We start from the raw sequence: 20,327 nt of genomic DNA, 5'->3' as shown, positions 1-20,327 counted from the left end.
GTGGGGGAAGAACGGATGGCAAGAGGAAGGGAGTTCCAGTGTAAAGGAGCTAAGAGCTGGAAGTAGCAAAAACGGGAGGAGGCACAGGGATGAGGAGGTGAAGTGAGAAGGAAATGGTCAGCTGATCAGAGGGAACGGAAGGGAGAGTAGAAGGAGAGAAGGGAGGTGAGATGGGGGGGGCAAGACCATGAAGAGATTTGAAGATAAGACAGAGAAATTGAAATTTAAGTTGTGAGTGAAAAGGAAGCCAGCCAAGGTAGGAGAGGAAGAGATGGAATCACGGGAGGAAAGGAGACAAAGGGTGCGTACAGCAGAGTGGTAGATAGATTTAAGAGGGGCAAGGTGAGAATTATGGAGTCCAAAGAGTAAGGAAGAGCAGTAGAAGAGGCGGGAGAAGATAAGGGAGGAGATTAAGAGTTTAGTAGCGTGGAAAGTGAGAGAGGGGCGGATTTTGCGAATATTGAAGAGGTGGAAGCAGCAGGAGCGAGAAGTGAGGGAGATGTGTTGGGAGAAGGAGAATGCCTAGGTTGCGAGCCTGAGAAGAGATAGGGAGATTGGAGGGAGGGAAGTAAATGAAAGAGGGAGGGAGGAGAGAGTTAGAGAGAAAAAATAAGATTTCTGTTTTGTCGGTGTTAAGAGAGAGAAATCGGGAAGACATCCAGTTCTTGATGGCATTGAGGCAGGAAGAGAGCTGTAGGTGGAGGTCAGTTGAGAAGGAGGAGAAGGAGAGGAAGAGTTGAGTGTCGTCGGCATAGAAGTGGTGAGAGATGCCAAACGAGGAGATAACAGGGGCAATGAGGGAGGTGTATAGAGAGAAGAGAAAAGGGCCAAGAACAGAGCCTTGGGGTACGCCATAATCAAGAGGATAGTTAGGAGAGGACCGACCACCCCAGGAGACTGTAAAGGAGCGGGAGGAGAGGTAAGAGGATAACCAGTTGAGGACGGAGCCTTTGAAGCCAAAGGGGGAGAGAGTGTGAAGTTGGAGGGGGTGATCAACAGTGTCAAAGGCTGCAGAGAGATCAAGGAGAATAAGGTTAGAGGACTGTTTAGCATGACGGGCAGTAAGAAGGGAGTTCAGAATAGAGGTGAGAGCAGTTTCAGTGGAGTGTTTAGGACGAAAGCCTGATTGGGAGGGTGGTAGGATAGAGAAATTAGTGGTGAAGGATGAAAGTTGAGAGTATGCAAGGCGTTCGAGAAGCTTGGAAAGGAAAGGGAGAAGAGAGATAGGTCTGAAATTCGAGGTGAGGCATGGGTCAGCAGAAGGTTTCTTTAGTATGGGGATGACTGTGGCATGTTTAAAGGCAGAGGGAAAGGTAGCGGAGGAGAGAGAAATGTTGAAGAAGGAAGTGAGGTAGGGGACAAGAAGAGGGTAAATCTTAGGGATGAGAAGGGAAGGGAGAGGGCCAGTAGGGGCAGATGTGGGATGGGCTTTGGATAGGAGGGTGGAGACTTCAGAGGGGGAGACAGGTGAGAAGGAGGACATACAGGAAGGGGGAAGGGGGGCGAAGAAGCAGGGAAGTCAGAGGTGGAGGTGAGAATTTTTTGCCGAAGGGAGACAATCTTATAAGAGAAGAAGTTAGCAAAGTCAGAAGGAGAGAGTGAGGAATTAGAGGAGGGATCAGGAGTGGGGGGAGAGAGGAGTCGAGAGAGAGTTTGGAAGATGCGGCGAGGGTGAGTCGCTTGAGATTGGAGTAGGTTAGAAAAATAGGAGGATTTAGCTGAGGCCAGACAAGAGTCGTAGATGGAGTGATAAGAGAAGTAAGAGGTTTGGTTAGATAGCGAGGGAGTTTTGAGCCAGAGTCTCTCGAGACGTCTGAGAAGGCGTCTCATAGAGAGGAGGTGAGGGGTGAGCCAAGGTTGAGAGGGTTTCCGGGTTGGGCGGAAGGACGAAAGAGGATAGAGATAATCAAGGGAGGATTAAATAGCAGATGAAAGGGAGGAAAGAGCATCATTCGCTGATAATAAGGAGTAGTTATGGATAGGTGTGAGAAGAGAAGTGCAGGTGTCGGCGAAGAGAGAGGGGTCAAAGTTGCGGAAGTCGCGTCGTGAGTAGACTGGAGCGGAAGGGTAAGGTGAGGAGGAGTGAGGGAGAGGAGAAAGGGAAAATGAGAGTAGTGCATGGTCAGAGAGATAGACAGGAAGGGTAGAGACAGGTGAAGAAGGGTAGGAAGAATTAAAGATGAGGTCAAGGGTGGAGCCGGAGGAGTGTGTGGGGGAGGAGGGGAGAGGGGAAAGGAGGTAGCAATCAAGGATAGAGAGGAGGGGAAGACGATTGCGGGGGGTGGGGAGATGAAGATTAAAGTCGCCAAGTACTGACAGAGGAGAGGGGGGGGGAGAAATTAGCGAGAGGAGGTGATCCAGGTCTTCATAGAAGGAAGAAAGTGGGCCTGGGGGTCGATAGATAATCAGGAGCGAAATAGGGTGGGGAGAGGAAAAGGATTTGTAAAGGAATTCAAAGGAAGGGAAGGAAGGGAGGGCTGGAGAGGTGGGAGAGGAGATAAACTTAGGGTGGTAGAGGAGGCCAACACCTCCACCACGGCCGGTAGCACAAGGGGTATGAGAGAAGGAGGAGAAGGTGGTTAAGGAAGCTGGGACAGAAGTGTTATGGGGGGGATCCAGGTTTCAGTTAAGCATAGAAAGTGGAGGTTGAGGCGAAAGAATAAGTAAAGAGTTGCTGCGGTTTTATTGCAGATGGATCTGGCGTTCCAGAGTGCTAGGTTCATGTGACAGGAATGGTGGGCGGGAGGGGGGTAAAGAAGATTAGGGTGGTGAGTGAGAGAAGGTGAGGTTCGGGAGGGGTAATGGGGGGATAGGGGAGAGGACGGGGCATAAGGAGGAGGGAAAAGGAGAAAAGGAGAGAGAAGAGAAAGTGAGAGTGGAGGAAGGAGGGGGGAGGGGAGAAAGGAGGGTGAGGAGAAGATTTCGAGTATTGCATAACAGGGGCTCAAAAATAAGGCAAGTCAGGAGGGCCGTAGCAGTAGGTACTAGTGAAGGCGAGGATAGGAAGCAGTGTGGAAGTATCGAGATGGGCCAGAACCGGGGACTGGGTAGAGGAATCAGGGGCAGTGTAGGGGCCACAGAGGAGGGACTAGGGTAGTAAATGGGGGGGGGGGGGGAGTGGGCAGGTACTGAGATCTTGACCAGATGCTCTTTCTACTGAGAGGGAAAGATGTAAGGGGGTGAAGGCAGAAGTGGTGTGCAGGCACCAGTAGTATACACACAGTACAGGTTGTAGTTGGGACCTTGACCCCTATGTAGGTGCAGCCCTACGGCAAGACAGAGGAGGAGACGGGTAGACTCAGGCGGGCGATGTCAGCTGGGGGTGACTGAAGGCGGCTGATTCCAGGGTGGTAGACCCTCACGTAGGTGCGGCACATGGCAAAATAGGTGCCAAGGCGATGTTCAGGTGCCAGGACAATCCCAACAGGTCAATGGAGCACAAGAGGGATCAGGCAGGTGCCAGCGGGGGTGGAAGCAGCACAGTCCCCCACTGGTTCGCAGAGTGTCGGAGAATGACTGAAAAGTTAATTCAGCGGAGTGGAGAAGGGAGACCCGAGGAAACAGGACTCGAGAAGCGGAAGCCTCCAGAGAGGGTAGGAGGAAGAAGGTCCCTTTGCCCTGCTAGAAGCAGACCACAGTGTTCTGCCCGAGAGAAGAGATCGCCCTGCGCACGCCGGCAAAGCACAGTAGCAGTAGGTACGGAGATGCCATGGCTGGGACCGATGACGCAGAGAGCACGGGCAGAAGAGATAGGGCCTCATTACGACCCAGGCGGTAAGTTACCGCCTGGGCCGTGACTTTACCACCATGGCGTAAACTACGTTTACGCCATGGTGGTTGGCGGACTTACCGCCCCATTCCGACCTTGGCGGGGCGGTAAGTCCCCAATCCCCATTTACCCTTCCCCATTCCCATTTTTGCCCCATAGGGCATAATGGGAGTGGGGAAGGCGTTAATTACGCCACCGTAAATTACGGTGGCGTAATTAACTCCATGGTCCCTTAGCGCCATGGATTTTAACACCTGCTAAAAGCAGGTGTTAAAAGCACCATGGCGCTAGGGGACCTCGTAATTGGCGGTAAGGGGTCGGCGCAGCTAACGCTGGCGTAAACCCCTTACCGCCAGGGTCGTAATGAGGCCCATAGACTCCTGGAGCCGGCAGGAGCCGGCCAGAGCCTGTTGGAAGCTACCGGAAGGTAGGGCTTGCTAGGACTAGCTGGTGGGAACGGAGGACAGATCTGGGAACCCCTTAAAAAGGGTCAAAATACCCTGGAGTTTACCGCTGGAAAGAAAGCCTATGAGAGAGACTTTGAAGGAACAACTGCATGTGAAGTCTGGGTCGCGGACCCCAAGTGCAAGAAAGAGTAGGAATAAATAATTAGAGATGGAACAAAGGTCTGGGAACCTCAAAAACTGAGAAGTTAGTGCAATTAGTATACAAACAATAGTAGGGCATGGCATGATAGTGAACCAGGTCTGCTATACTAACTAAAGAAGCCATAATACCAACAATCATAGTACCTGGCAAGATAGTGATCCAGGTCCATCTTACAAGTAGCAGAGAAGTTGGAAAACTTCAACGGCCAGGAGCAGAAACCATACCCCTTGGCATTGTGAAATCCTAAGAAGGCCAAGGGAAGAACCATACCCCTTGGCATTGTGAAAGATTAAGAAGGCAAAGGGAGAATTATGAAAGTTTAAGAAGACCAGTAGAAGAAACCATACCCATTGGCATTGTGAAAGATTAAGAAGGCAAAGGGAGAATTATGAAAGCCTAAGGAGGCCAGGGGAAGGGCCATGCCCCTTGGCATTGTGAAAGATTAAGAAGGCAAAGGGAGAATTATGAAAGCTTAAGAAGGCCAGGAGAAGAAACCATACCCATTGGCATTGTGAATTGTGAAAGCCTAAGAAGGCCAAGAGAAGGGTTGGCATTGTGAACTCTGAAAGTCCAAAAAGAGCCAGAGGGGAGGGAGCATTCCCCTTGGTAGTGTGAACAGAATAGGTAATTTCAAGAGACTCTTTTATGTGCCTACTATTGACAGAGAAATCCTCCAAGAGAACTATAAGAACTTTTTGTTTATGGAATCTGGAGAACACGTCTCATCGTCAGGAGGTGAACACAAAGCTTCAGTCCAGAAGGGAGTCACCTTTCAAGACTAAGAAGATCCTCATGTTTCCTTAGTTAGTTAAGAATGTAAGGGACGGAGCTAGGTTTTGACACACGACAGAGGACTATTAGTTTTCGCCGAACATCCTGACTGAGTTTTTAGTATTTAGAGAGGCAGGGACACGCCCTCTCAGTGTTAGGGACAGTTAGGGGTTTTTCCGCTTTTATTTTAACCTAAATAAAAGTCGTTAACCACAACAATGTCACCTGTGTGTCGATCTCCTCCTTCCACACCCTTACACCCTGGCACACTAAAACATTAAAATCAGTATATGTACATACTATACAATATATATCATATTCACAGGCTGAATAAAGACTGCAAGTGCCAGAATGCAAATGTATGCAACCGTGAAAAATATTCTTTCTGCATTTGACAAGCAATAAAAGATACTGGGCCTCATTACGAGTCCGGCGGTAGCCGTGCCGGAAAACCAGCAGGCAGCCACCGGACCCGTAATACCATTCCGCCTCCGTGATTGCAGGAATCACCGGGGCATTACAACCCAGGTGACCCGGTAATTCCGGAGGAGGAATCCTGTAAATCCCCATTCCAATGGAGCCCCATAGGACTCCATGGGAATGGGGACCATGGAAACACTGGATCCGTCTATGACAGAGCCGGTGTTTCCATTTCCGCCTGCAGGCGGGTGGTGATAATCCGGACAGGTCAGACCTGGCGGGAGTGACACCTCCCTCCTGCAGGACTCTGAATCAGCCGGTCCGGAAACAACGGTTTGCAGCGGATTTACCGCCACCTTTCTTTCCAGACCAGCAGGGTGTTAATGAGACCTATTGTGTGTGCTTGCATGGATCGCTTGATAGATGGACATGAAAGCCTGCCTTTGCATGAATGGGTTCGAGGGTGAATGGATAGATCTGTGAGCTTGAGTGTGTTAGTGTGAAACCCCTAGTGAGTGGGTGGGATGGACGAGTGAGTTTTTGGGTGCCTAATGTTAATAGGATGGATGGATGGATGGATGGATGGAGGACGGACGGACGGACGGACGGACGGACGGACGGACGGACGGATGGATGGATGGATGGATGGACAGACGGATGGATGGATGGATGGATGGATGGATGGATGGGCGAGTAATTGTGTGAATGGTTTAGTGGGTCGGTGGATAGATGGAGTTTGCGAGCAACGCTGGTTTCTGTAACCTTAACAGGCACTCTGAAGAATGGCGCCAGACCGGTGACCGGCAAGTCAAGGAGAAGGTAAACCTGTAATTTACCAGCATTAACCAGTAAATGTAGTAACCATTGTACCAGATACGATAGCACATGCTTGACCTTCAAACAGGCTCTATCATTGAAAACATGTTTTCCTAATTATTCAGCACACATTTGCATATTGGCGGAAATCATTTTCAGGCAAAAAGCAGTGCCTGGTGCGTGGGGGGAGAGGCGTGCTTTCGTGTTAGCACACAAGAAAGGGCAGCTCGGACGCCAGAGAATTTAGAAGAGAATTCTTCAAGCACATAACTGCCGTATGCCACATCGAAAAGAGCCTCTCGTACTGGCATAGCACCACCACTCTCACAGGCCATGTAGCCCTCCGTGTGAATCACGTATGCGGACTCGCCTATTGCCATGGGCATCTGTACATGCGCACCCTCCCTCCCTCCCTCTCATGGTGTGCCTTGCGCACTCCCGCCGCTGCCTAGTCAACGCCTGCATTATCTGGCATAAATAAACCGGACGTGCGGCGAGGACCCGGCCTCACCCCCTCACGCCCTGCTGCTGCCTCCCACAGGGACAGAATGCCAAGTGCGACATCGGGATCACTGTATTCACCAGGCCCTAGGCTGTGGCTGTTCTGTTGGGGACATGGGGGTGCAAGAGAGGAGAGCGTGCGCAAGGCAGGCAGAATGTCGCATTCGCTCTCTCTCTCTCAACACAGCGGGAGGGGAGGGGGGGCGCGGGTTTAAACCATAATAGCTGGGGCTGGGGATGTGAGTCCACGTCTTGCGGAAAGGACACGAGCAAAGGACAAACTATCACACACAGTGTACAGGAGCGAGTACAGGAGGTAGGGATGGGGAAGGTCAATTAACAAACGATTTAGGGACTGATTCATGGAACTTTTAGCGCAGCGCAAAGTGACTTTGCATTGCCAACAAACATCCTGATTCACAGAGCGTGCAAAGAGTATTTTTGCAGTTGCACTGGCGCAAATTGACTTTGCTCCTCAGAAATATACTTTGCACCGCTCTGTGAATCAGTGTGTGTGTTGGCAGTTCAAAGTGACTTAGCACCGCGCTAAAAGCTCCACGCACCTGGCCCCTAAGCCTTTATTCTCCGGGCGTTTTCCAGTGGGTTTTGATATTACAAAACGCTTCTGTGAATTAGGCCCTTACTAAAATTACAAACATCTCTCTGTAGGCAGAAGCCTTCACAATGTGTATGTACTTTATGCGTTTTAAGAGATAACTGGCTAGGCACGGCCTAATCAAGGAAAGGTGGCGACATTTCCAGGAGAGCTTACAGTACTTGCCCAAAACTCACAATAATGTCTTCGATAAACTCTCAATTCCCTGTGCACATGTAGTGTCTGCACACACGTAGCATGAACAAAGTCATAGAGATTGCAAAGGTCGAAAGCAGCCGTTCCACTGTCCTATTTAAGGAATTACTGCGACTATGAGGCAATGTTCAAGAAGACCTTCCTCGAAACAATTACTGTCCCAAAGTGTTCTAGAAAGTCCCCATAATTCATCTTTCAAATAGTGCAAAGGTGGTGTGTGCACACAGACATAGACACAGACAACCACACACACCCCAGCGCTGCCCAACATTACACAAACACAGTCAGACTGCTCGAGTCAGCCTAGAGGCGTGTAAAGTAAACCCACAAACAATTGTAATTCTCTACCAGAGCCACACAAACACACCACATTCTAGCTCATTCAAAAGATGTGCCATGTCAAGGCTCCAATCAAAAAGTCAAAATCAAAAGCACCAATCCAAACACGATTACCCCAGGGTTCCGAATTCTGATGACGCGCAGGGCAGCACCCGCAGTTTGCCTGTGCATTAGTTTGACCACAGAACACGCTCGCCCTCTCTAGCCAGACCTAAAACAGCAATCTTGAAAAAACAATTCACTTTGAAATATTTCAAAAGATCACATTCTTAATGTGTCATGTGGATTTCACAGTAAACAGCTGATTTGCCACTGCACACATTTCCAAACCACGCCTTGGTTCTATTTGTCGAATACATGATTGGACTGCCTGGCACATCACCCTGTGCAATGGCCTCATGTACAGGCTACAGTCACTGCAACCGATTCCTTGCCATGAGCAATGGCAGGCGCTTCTCTTACGCAACCATCTTAATATGATCAGGATGGGCAAGAACCATGGCTGATTCTATTAGTGATGAGCACTTTTCCCGGTTAGCATTTGAACGGCTCGGATGATTTGTCTGCCAGTCTGGGCTGGCATGTAGCAGAAGCACATATGCAAATGAGCATGACACCCCCTATGCTACACATAGTACCCGTATCGTGCATTCTTCACACCTTCTGCAGCCCATCGGCCAGTGTGCATGTTAAGATGTCTCAGTGAATTCAAACCGAGACATGACGCCATGTGTCATTATATTAAGTATAGCTCAGCTGGAGGCGGTCAGCGCGAGGGGCACGAGGCAAGTCAAAGCTGTGCACGAAGATATTGATAAGAAGGGTGCTGTGCCAGGTAGGATGATACTCTGCTTTAGGTGGAGCCAATCAGGTTCGCATGGGGTACAGACAGACCCTGTAAGTGCCAGGCACAGTTCACAAGAACTAAGGAAAACAATAACAAACTCATCTCATATATTCGGTTTGATTTACTTACCAGACACACAAAGAGTTAACCTGGCTTTAAAACATCAGTGTGTCTGCGGTGGCGCTATTTTAGGCTGTTGGCAGAGACAGTTCTAATTTAACTTCATTACAGAGCCTACCCAAAGACCGACTGTTGCACAATGTAACTGGTGTTCCACAGGGTGTGGGTGGAAGGCTACTGTCCATCAGCCGACAGCCCTCCTGGTTGCCCACTCGGGGTGCCCGTGGGGGTCAGCAGGTCATCCCGCTCATATCGCTTCAGGACCAGGAGCATTCATGAGATGATCTCACAAGACTGTCAAGAATGCGTGCATGTGGGGGTATTTCCCACCAGAGTGCTGGATCTGATCATTAATGAATGCACCTGAATACCCTGTACCCACACCCTTGCCAGGCAATGGCATCAGCTGCTCACATATTGAGTGCACCCACGCACCCTATGCTACCCTACTCTCGCAACTGACCTGGACTACGGTCCCCAAGGGCGTACAACCCACAAGCGCTATGAGATCAAACCCATGCTATATAGAGCGCTATATACATCCCAAATGACATACCATAACATTCCCTGGAAAATGATAACGAGGGGCTACTCCTGAAAATAAACGTGGAGACCCTTTCTCCAGCACACTATTGCTATATCCGTTTCCCATGGGTTGCCTCGCCCCAGCTCCTTTGACCTCCCAGAGGAATAAAGGGTTGGGTCTGCTTACCTTTTCCTTCAGGTCGGCGCAGATCTTCTGCTGCCTCTTCCGGCCATCTGCCAGCAGCTGTTCTGTCTCATGGGCCGCACAGGCCTCTGCAATGGTCAGCACTGCCTTGACCAGCAGGTTCTTTCTGTCGCGAGACCAGCTCTCTATCACAACCTTCCGCTGATCTTTGGTAAAACGCCAGCTGTGCCAGGACTTTTCATGAGCCACCTGAGGAGCAAAGTATATTAACATCATTGTACAAACAGAACAAATTGTGTCAAAGGAATCCATCAATGAACCACCTGACCACATCCAAAATAATCCACCGCGCATGTTGACACATAATGGAAAACCCCGAACGAACACAACAGCGGAGGCCTACAATTTAATGGAAATGTGCATTACCAGGCAATGGAAGTCATTATTATTCCAATAATCTGCTTAAAGAAACAACAGTATTTTCATATCAGTCATGAAGAACAATCACCTGAGATGGGTAAAATGGTAATGAGGTGTCATTATTATAAGCATTTCCCATGTAAATGTAGAAGCAGCAATTCCTTGTGTCAAGTTGAGTGAGTTTAATTTTCAAATAGAATGCTGTGTCGAGGTGGTATTAATAACAAGAAGGACTTCATTAGTTTGTCTTGAAATGGAATTCTTTATTATTTTATAAGCCAAGGTTCCTTAAAGGTAGTTGTCTTTCTGCGTGCGTTGTCAGGATTACTCAGTGTCCCAGGGCCTGCTACTCCACTCTTTGCTCTTTTCTTGATATTGCCAATCGCTAGTTGGGTCCTCAGTGTTTTCCCAAGTCTTTCACAGTTGCCAGTCCTTCTCAGGTTCACATACTTTCAGGTTTCTCAGGACATCTCTGAAGCACTAGGGGCTTCCTACATTTCTCAATATCCTTCTCAGGCGCTTTGCCTCTTTGGGGCGTATAGGCTGCCAGATCAGGCTGCAGGTGCTTTGTAATACCTCTCAATGCCCTTCTTGTAGGGGTCTCAGCACCAGCTAGCTTTTAGGCTGCAGTGAGGTGACTGAATGAGGCAAAGCAGAAGTCTTTTTTCATTTCATGACACCATGACCTGGATGGAGTCAAAGCAGAAACTGTTCACGTGACCGGACCTGTGGAAACGCCAATCATTTAAATTAGGCAAAAATAGTGGTGACTGACATTCCCTGGTGTTGTGGACTCACAGATAGGAGGAGGAATACAGTGAGCCATGCCTCCAACTCCTGAGAGTTGCAAACTCTGGCCAGGGAAAAGAAATGCTGTGTGAGCTGTGCATTGGTCCTACATTGTTACATGGATTATCGTTTGATAGTTTACAATTTGATCAACCGAATTTCAACCTTTTTATTGTTATGGAGGGTCTGCCATGCCACTCTCCCTACCTCACCCCTCCTTACATCCACCCCACCCCCTCTCCCACATATATATATATATATATATATATGCATACATATTATCAAGAGCCCAACCTAACTGGACATTTTGGGAGAAAACATTATTAAGAAAAATTTAAATGCTGTTTTCAGCCAACTCGCGTTCGTTTTCCCATAAAGAAAAAGCGCAGTTTTTGAACAGCCGTAGCATGAAAACCGCTTGGCAGATTTGAACTAAATATGAGACATTTGGGCAAAGCGTTGACTTGAATTCCTTGACCGGTTTGAGGTAAATCCATGCAGTAGTTTTTAAAATATTTGACAGAGAACGGGGTGCCCCCTGCGCCTTAAACCTTTCATATTGGTAGTGGTGATTTGCAGCACAGAGGCTGAGAGAGGTTAATAACTTTTGATTTGCTGGATGGATTTGGATGACATTTTCTAAAGTAAGGGATTGTCAAGGCCCCTCCGCCCCCCAATTTGGAAGTTTGGGGAATAATTTGTCCCAAAAAAATGAAAAGGTTATTAGGAATGGTGTGAATAGAGTATAGTGCCCACGGCATGGATATTGGGCCCAAAAGAAACATACTGAGGGAATATATACAGTGGACACAGCCAAAGGCCATGGCCAGTAACCCTGTAGTGTTTTAAAATATACACTGGGCATGGCCGAAGGCCACGCTCACTGGCCAGGGCCAAAGGCTCTGGCTGGTGGGCCCAAGAGACATGTATTGTCTACTGGGTGTAAAAGAAACATATACAGTGGGCATGGAGTAAGGACGTGACCACTGGCCATGGGCTAGTGGCCTTTAAAAAATGATGGTATAGCAAAACCCTTGAGATTCACTGAAAAAAACAGTTGTTAGAGTGCAGTTAAGTTGACCAGATTTAACAACAAAACCCTTGAAATTCAGCAGATGGGGAAAGTCATGACCAGCTTAACTCGGCACACACCCGTTGCAAAGTCCATGAGCACATACACACCGTATATTCCGGCGTATAAGACGACTGGGTGTATAAGACGACCCCCAACTTTTCCAGTTAAAATATAGAGTTTGGGATATACTCGCCGTATAAGACTACCCCCTCTTCCAAAGCACACCAAATAACAATTAAAAAAACATCAGATTTGATTTCAATATGGTAATTTTAATTCAAATGCTTATGACATGCAGGTACTTAGTAGGAAAACTGTCACTTATAAACATAAGGCTGTTTGTCATCAAACATGCAAACATAAAACAGTGCAATTGGATTAAACTTTTCCTAATTCACTCTAAAGCTGAAAGGACGGATAAGACAATAAGCCCATGGGAGCTGCCATGCTGCTTGTTTTCTAAGCTGTCAACCAAACTGGAACTGATGATGATAGGAGGAAGATAAACAATAGAGAGAGAGAGAGCAAGTGCTGGGCAAGTCCCTGGCGAGTTAGCAACGCCCATCATAACTGCAAGCTACGGTATTTTTACAGGTTTTGCTGGCATGACAGTTTCCCTTTAAAAGCCTTCAAAATCCTCCTATTAGTCATCTGATATCATCAGTAGATCAATGAGATCCTGTGATACATTTGTAAGGCAGTCATCGTATGGATCGAATTCCGTATCAGATGGTGTGGTCTCAGCTTCGGCTTCCTCTTCATCTTGCCACAAGTAGTCGTCCTCCATACCATCTAATGAATTTGATATGCCACACTTCTTGAAAGACTTGATTACTGTTTCTGCACCAATATCATTCCAGGCTTTTATGACAAACTTGCACAAAACATCCAACTGTGGAGCACGCATGTTTCCTCCTTTTGTGAATGACTTTTTGACGCTAACCATCCATTCATTCCACTGTTCTCGAATGCGATCTTTAAATGGCTTGTTTAGGGACACATCCAGTGGCTGTATCAACAAAATCAATCCTCCAGGAATAACTGCTGCATCTGTGTTTAGTCTTGCAAGCCTTTGCTTGGTGCTGGGAGTTAAATGAGCCTGAACATATCCCACACCAGTAGACTACATTTTTGAATAAGTCCACCTGGTCGCCTGCTCCACACATTATCAAGCCATAGATTTACCCCTTCTTCATCCATCCAGCCTTTTTCATTCACATGTACAAAATAACCAACAGGGAACTTGAGTTTCGGCATTGTTTTTCTTTTAAAAATAATCATCGGTCTCAGTTTGACGCTATCAGCTGAGCATCCTAGTACGACTGGAAAACTGGACTTCTCATTTCCTGTTAATTTAATTAAAATTGTTTTTTCACCTTTTTGATGGACAGTTTTATTTCCAACCATATCAAAAATTATTGGAGTTTCATCCATATTTCCAATGCTACTTAACGCATAGCCATGTTTAGTGCGCTGTTGTATTACGTATCGATGGAAACTATTTAGTTTGCTATCAAGATCTGCATGTCATTTTTGGGCAATTTTCGTCTTTTGCCTCAGTACCATATTATGCCTTTCTATGAATCTACTACACCAGGATACAGTGGCCTTAAATCTGTTGCTGTGATCTGGGTTTGATTTGGCCCACTGAAGTGCAAACAAACGTATTTGATTTCGTGTCACTACAAAACAGTTTTGGCGATGCTCATTCACCATGTCTGCTACATGTTTTTCGAGTTCTGGCCAATGTGGAATGCCTCTTCTTAATGCACACTTACCCCTTGGCATACTCTTTAATGATTTTCATTTGCTTTCCAGTCCCGAACCATATTTTCTGTTAATCCATATTGTCTTGCAGCAGCGCATTTATTATGTTCCATGGCAAAGTTTACAACTTTAAGTTTGAAACTGCTTCATATTTCTTTCTTCTTGCTGGAGCCATGATGGGGTTTTGACTGTTGGACATTTGTATACTGTACTGTATGTACTGGTGCTATACTGTATGAACAGGTACAGATACTGGTGCTGTACTATATGTGGTACCCAGTATTCAACAACCAGCCAATCACGGCAAGCGATGTACCTTACCGGCGATTGGCTGGTTGTTGTACACAAAGCCTGCTTGGATTGGTCAGCTCTCCCTGCCTTCCCAGCCCTCCCTGTCTCCAAGACTATCAGGAGCGAGATCTGAGAGGCAGAGAATCCTGGTGAGTACTCTACCGTACTTGTACAGCGTCGCCCGTGCTGCTTTCATACGGTCGCCGCATACGGCGGGCATGCGGCCACAGACGATTTTGAGCTCCCCCCACCATATGCGGCAACCGCAGATTCTCCAGTCCGGCTCGGAAGTTTCAGCACCCGGCGTATAAGACAACCCCCGACTTTTGAGAAGATTTTCCCGGGTTAAAAGGTTGTCTTATACGCCGGAATATACGGTATTATAAGAGAAGGGATTCACAATGAGATACAAAATGGTATTAAGAGAGACATGACATTATGGGGACATTCACAGGTGCACACCATGTTAGGCTGGTCATGACTTCCCACATCTGCTGAATTTCAAGGGTTTTGTTGCGTTAAATATGGTCAACTTAACTGCACTTTAAAGTTTTCTTCAGTTAATATAAATAAAAATATACAAGCGCAATTAACTATATATCTATATTTTCAGTGAAAAAACTTTAGTTAGTACAGAGTTGCGATGATCCAAATCATTGCAACAAACCCCCTGAAATTCGGCATGTCTGGGAAGTGACAATCTTAATTCGGAGTCCCTTGTAGTTGTCACCCGTGGTGTAATTTCTGATGTCATTGTTGATCCCTGCTGTGATCTAACGTATGTGCTTATGTGCTGAGCAACTGGCGAGACTCTGAAGGTAAGATGATCATCACTTCCAAGACATGGCACAATTCATGAAAGTGGTGACTAATATTGCTGTGGCCCAGCTCACAAAGCCATGGAAGTTGTTGCAATTGATAGTCAACTCCAAAATACAAAGTTGGCAGCTGTTCACAGCCAGTGCCTGTGGTCATGATTGGAGTTGGGGGATGGGTGGCAGCAAAGACATTTCTATGTACATGCAATACATAAAAAATAAAAAAAATTGACAATAGAATGTTTTTGCTGGACAAGCCTTTATTCTAATGTAGTGAATGTACAATGCGTTAAATATTAAATGCGTTAATATTAAACGTCTCAAACCACCAAGTCAGTGATTATAGCAAGATGAGCACCTGCGCAGCTGTTGCGTCAAAAGACAAAAAGGAGCATGGTGGCTCCTATTGAAAAATGTATGTTTGCTGCATAGCGTAAAATCGAGCTACTCAATGATATCAAGCTGTGACTTTGGCAGAATTGAACAGCATTTATTTATTTATATAAAGAGAGGAACACTGTTCTTTTGATCACAAAAAAACCTATAATAGATAAGAAATCCGATTTCATGGGAAGCATTCAGCTTCTTACAATGGGGTTAATTTTTTTTTGGACTTCTGTTTATTGTTTTCTTTTGTCACAACAATGGTATACATCTCACGTAATGTCATACAAGCCTTTCAAACACCAACATTATAAGAGCCATAGGGTCTCCCCACCTATTACAAATGCAGATATACCTATAACCTTGCCCATGTAATCTATGCCATCGCCTATTGTATTTGCAAGCACAGTGCTCATTGGAAACTCAACCCTTCTCTCTCTCCTAAGCCAACGTGGCCTATACCCTCCACCCCCAATCCTACCTATTTGAGCCTGGTCGGGTAGAGACCCTGAATGTATGGAAGGAATTAATGTGCCTCTGTATCTTTATGGTTTTGTGGTTATTTCATGTGAGCTGCCTTGTGTGGGGTCACCAAAGCGTTTGTGGGCAGATGTGAGGTTACTTGTCATTGGGGCCCGATTGTCAGTGACATATCTTCCCGTGAGATGTGATGTGTAGATAACTTCTTTGTATGGTGCTATATGAATGAGTATAGCAATTCCCAGAGCTTGCCTGTTCATACTGTGTCAGTCGGGTTTAACCGTTTAAATGCGTTTCTCTCCAGTGAGCAGATCTTGGCAAGCGAATCTGTCCATTGTGATTTGGTGGGTGGGGTTGTCTACTTCCAATGTAGGACTAGATGTTTGCAGGCAGGGAAGATACGTATAGCTCTGCAAACCAACGAGCATGTGTGCCAGTCTTTGTAGTTGGCTCCAAACAACATATCTTCGGGTGCAAATTATATGTCTTCTTCTGGAAAGTGTGTGGACCCCTGCCCATGGACCATTTGCCAGTATTGCTTTAATTTCCGGCATGACCATAGTACGTGTCCCATAGTGCCCCGTCCTGCACACTCCGCCAACAGAGAGGAGAGGATGTCAGTCCCATTCTATGCATTCTAGCCAGTGTGTAGTACAGTCGCTGGATTATGTTAAACTGATTTTCTCTTTTTTTAAAATATTTACTGAGGTCTCCGGTATGGCTGCAAAGTATTCGTATATATCTCGCCCGTCGCAACCAGGTTATTAAGGTCTAGTGACCAACAAGTCACCAGGGCGGAGTTCCTTCCCACGTTGTTCGGTATGCTCATAGAATAGAAGGTGCGAAGGCGGGGGTGGGTTTCCCTTTGCTGCTCTAACTCACCTTCACAGGAGGCTGCAGAGTTTGTCAGGAGGATTCAGTGGTGTATTGTAAGATCACAGAGCAGATTGACCTATACTGGAGCCACTGCCCCTCCTTCAGATCTAGTAGTGTGTGGGCGTCCTGGAATGATAGTAACTTTGGGCCTTCACAGAGATCTAGTATCCTAACCTGTGACCATAGTGCGTCCTGCCAGGGGTGAAGTTTTGTATTATGGCCAATCGATAGGATTTCCCCCATGCTCATCCATGTGGGCACTACCCCAGTATCTAGCTTGGTCGGGGGAGTAGCGAGGATTTCGACAGGTGCCTGGGGGGCCATCAGGGCTAGCTCTTTGCCCATCCAGCTGGCATCATCTCCTGTTCTCATCCACTGTTTAACTCAGAAGATCGGTGCAGCCTGATAGTAGCTCTTCCACGATGGAATGGCGAGTCCCCCAACGGGTTTAGAGGTGGTGAGGATGGGTGAATGTATTCGCTCTTTTTTGCCTCGCCAAACAAATCTCGGAAATGGCGGCTTCTAAGTCTTTATACATCCTGGGGTTAGGGCTGCACGGTATCATCATGGCCAGGTATATCAGTTGGAGCATGGGGTTCATTTTTATAACATTTATTCTTCCTGTTAGGGATAGGGGCAGGGTTTGCCATTTTAGGAGGTCAGCGAAAATACGTTTCGCTGTATGGGGGTAATTGAGATCCCAGAGGTTCTCCGTATGTGCACTGATTTTAAACCTGAGGTATGTGATGTGCTGTAATTGCAGCCGACAGGGAGTCACCCTCCCGGATCCCATGGGATGTCTGGTCTCAGCAGTAATATTTCTGATTCAGTCTAGTTTACTTGGTACCCAGCGATCGGTCGGTATTCCTGTAGGAGATATCGCACTTGTGGGAGAGAGGTAGGAGTCTTGCCGATATATAATAGGAGATCATCAGCGTAGAGGGAGACCTGGTGCCCCCCCTCTTGCCAGAGACCTTCCACAGCGGGTTGGTTCGCAAATTAACAGCCACCGGTTCTACAGCATAAAGGAGGGGTGATAATGGGCATCTCTGGTGTGTGCCCGAGTGGAGATCAGGAGCCGATGTTATGCCATTAGTGGTAGATCTGTATATAATAAGCAAACCAAGTCAACAAGAGATGTGGCGGGAGGCCATATTTGGCGGGGGCTTGAAACAAAGTCCCACTGGACCTTGTGGAAAGCCTTCTTGGCGTCGACTGTAAGGATAGTATCCCCTTGATTGGAGTCACCAGCTATGATATGTTTTAACCTGCGCACGTTGTCTCCAGATTTCCTCTTACGGATGATGCCAGTTTGATCTTTGTATACAAGATGTGTTAGGATCGACTATCTTTTGCGCTATGCATTTTGCTAGGATTTTCGTGTCCGAATTTATGAATGATATAGGCCAGAATGAGCTACACTCATCATGGGGTCTTCCTTTCTTGTGAAACACTACTATATTTGCGACCAACATAGATTGTGGCAGCTGGCCTTCATGTACCGTCTCAGCGAAGACCTCTTGGAGTTTTGCGGCAATATCATCGGTCATATGTTTATAGAAATCGATCGGGATTCCGTCTGGCCGATATTGCCTCCAGGGCTGCGTATAGATTCGCGTAGTGTTCCGCAAACCGGGCATTAATGTTGGTGTCCCCCCACTACTGGGCTCCCCTTCCTGTCTCGAATGGTGGTGATTGTCTGGGCCGCCGGCCGTTGTCTCAGCACGAGTGCCGTTAAGTGCAGTGGTCTTTCGTTTTTGAGGTGGCATTTTTGGGACCAGTTTGAGAATGACTTTTGGACTCTGGTGGTCATAATGTCTTCGATGTGTGAACTAATTGTGCATATGCGTGCAAGCGTTGGTCGGGCGAGTGTTTGTGTCATTTTTCGAGGGCTATTAGGTCCACCATAAGTTGATTTTCTTTGTATTTCCATTGTTTAAGTTTGTGTGCGCACCTGGATATGCATTGGCCCCTCAGAAAGGCCTTACATGTGTCCCAACAAGTGAATGTGTCGTAGGAGGAGTTAATGTTTGTGTTCCAGAACTCTGCCATGTCTTCTTTAATGTGTTCCGTAAAGTCTGGGTATGCCAGCGCTCTCATATTCAGGCGCCAGTGCAAAGTATTTCGGGGAGTATCTGGGCGGCCACCCCGAGCCTTGCAGGCGCGTGATATGAGACAGTGATGGGTAGTATTGAGCAGACGTCTACCATATGCAGCGCCTTGGTTGGGGTCAGCCAATAATCTATCATGGAGTAACTTTGGTTACTATGTGAATAGAACGTAAAATCTCTCAGAGCCTCCACGCATCTTCCAATCCTAGGTCTGTCAGAGCGTGTTGAGTGTGGATTGTTTTTTCCTATTCCCCGGGCCCACGGTGCTCGCGCTTTGATGATCCAATGTAGGATTGATTGCGACATTGAGGTCCCCACTTACGAATGTTAGTCTTCCCATGGAGGGTGCACAGGCCGCAAAGGTGTTGGTGAAAAAGGCTGGGGTGTCCATCGTGGGGCCGTATATGTTAAGGAGTGTGATAGGATGATGGTGTAATTGCCCTTCCATAAGTACATATCTGCCCTCTCTGTCGGATATGGTGTTCTGTAGCACGAATAGGATCTGCCTGTGGACCAGTATGGATACCCTTTGTTTACCCCGATATGGGGCATGAGCCGCAGCACCCACCCATCCTCGTTCTAACTTTTTCGAATCTACCTCATTCAGGTGGGTTTCTTGAAGAAACACAATGTCCCCTTGGAGGTCCCTCATATGATTTAATACCTGCCTTCTCTTGATGGGGTGACCCAAACCTTGCACGTAAACTGTTAATAGCGTGATTGTAGCCATCTGCGTATGGGGGGGGGTCTATCTCCCCAGTGTCGGGGCAAGCTGCATATCCTTTCTGTGTCTAAGATGTGACTTAGAAGCATATTCTGTTTGCTCAGCCTCTATTTCCCCCTGCCCAATCCCAGTCTCATAACTACCGCAGTTACAAAAACAGTAACTATCGGGAGCAACATCCCTCTTATAACATTGGGAGTGACTGTTTCTATCCCAATACAATATAGCCCATGCATGGTTCTGGTGGGTGCAGGCCCATGTGGCTGCCATGTATTCCAGAGGCCCTCCACCAGAGGGTGTGGGTTCACGATGTTCATCCAGAATGCTTAGACCGTGTGAAATCATCCTTAGAGTCTGCACAGAGGTTAAAGGTTGGGGTACATATCGCATTCTGAACCATACAGCAGCAGCAGTGCTCGAGAACGCCCGCCGGAGCCACTCAGCGTCCCCATGCTACCCACACTGCAGTGAGGCCCTCCGGTTCACTGGGGCTCCTGAAGATGCCCACTGCCCCCAATTCCCCCACCGCCAGCCACGAGGAGCAAAGAATCATGAAGCAGTAGATGGCCGACACGGCCGTTGCCAGGACAACCTTCCTACAACATGCACCAGCCAAACGTGATTGGTTCACCTGTCGGGTCCGCCCCTCCACTCCTTCTTCATATGGTGGGGAGGCACACCGACAGGCGAAGCCGCAGCAGAGTGAAGGGCAGAAGCAAAGGACAAGCTCGCTCTCAGCAGCTCTGCGCTGCTCGACCGCACCGTCCGCAGCCACCAGGCTCTCAACTCAAGGTAAGGGTCATGGCTCCTCCTACAACGCCCTAGCGTACTTCCATGTTCGCTCGTAAACAGAAATATGCGGCTCTGTTCACGCATATCTGAAAACCCCCCGCCCACGACTTGCCCCAGGCTGTCCTGC

General features: G+C 47.5%; 1 protein-coding gene across 6 annotated transcripts in view; it reads right to left on the bottom strand.

Moving 5' to 3' along the window:
• The window catches only part of CCDC148 (coiled-coil domain containing 148), a 1,950,480-nt gene that overhangs the window by 770,582 nt on the left and 1,159,571 nt on the right, over positions 1 to 20,327 (bottom strand). For all 6 annotated transcript variants that reach the window (XM_069616397.1, XM_069616394.1, XM_069616398.1 and 3 more), the window contains one exon: positions 9,716 to 9,922. In XM_069616397.1, the coding sequence (XP_069472498.1) occupies positions 9,716 to 9,922 (207 nt within the window). The remainder of the gene's footprint in view (positions 1 to 9,715; positions 9,923 to 20,327) is intronic.

This window comes from Ambystoma mexicanum, chromosome 9, assembly GCF_040938575.1.
Source record: "Ambystoma mexicanum isolate Mex_15411 chromosome 9, UKY_AmexF1_1, whole genome shotgun sequence".
NCBI lineage: Eukaryota > Metazoa > Chordata > Amphibia > Caudata > Ambystomatidae > Ambystoma > Ambystoma mexicanum.
The sequence above is the reverse complement of the archived record's forward strand: the minus strand, read 5'-3'. Positions and strand labels throughout refer to the sequence as shown.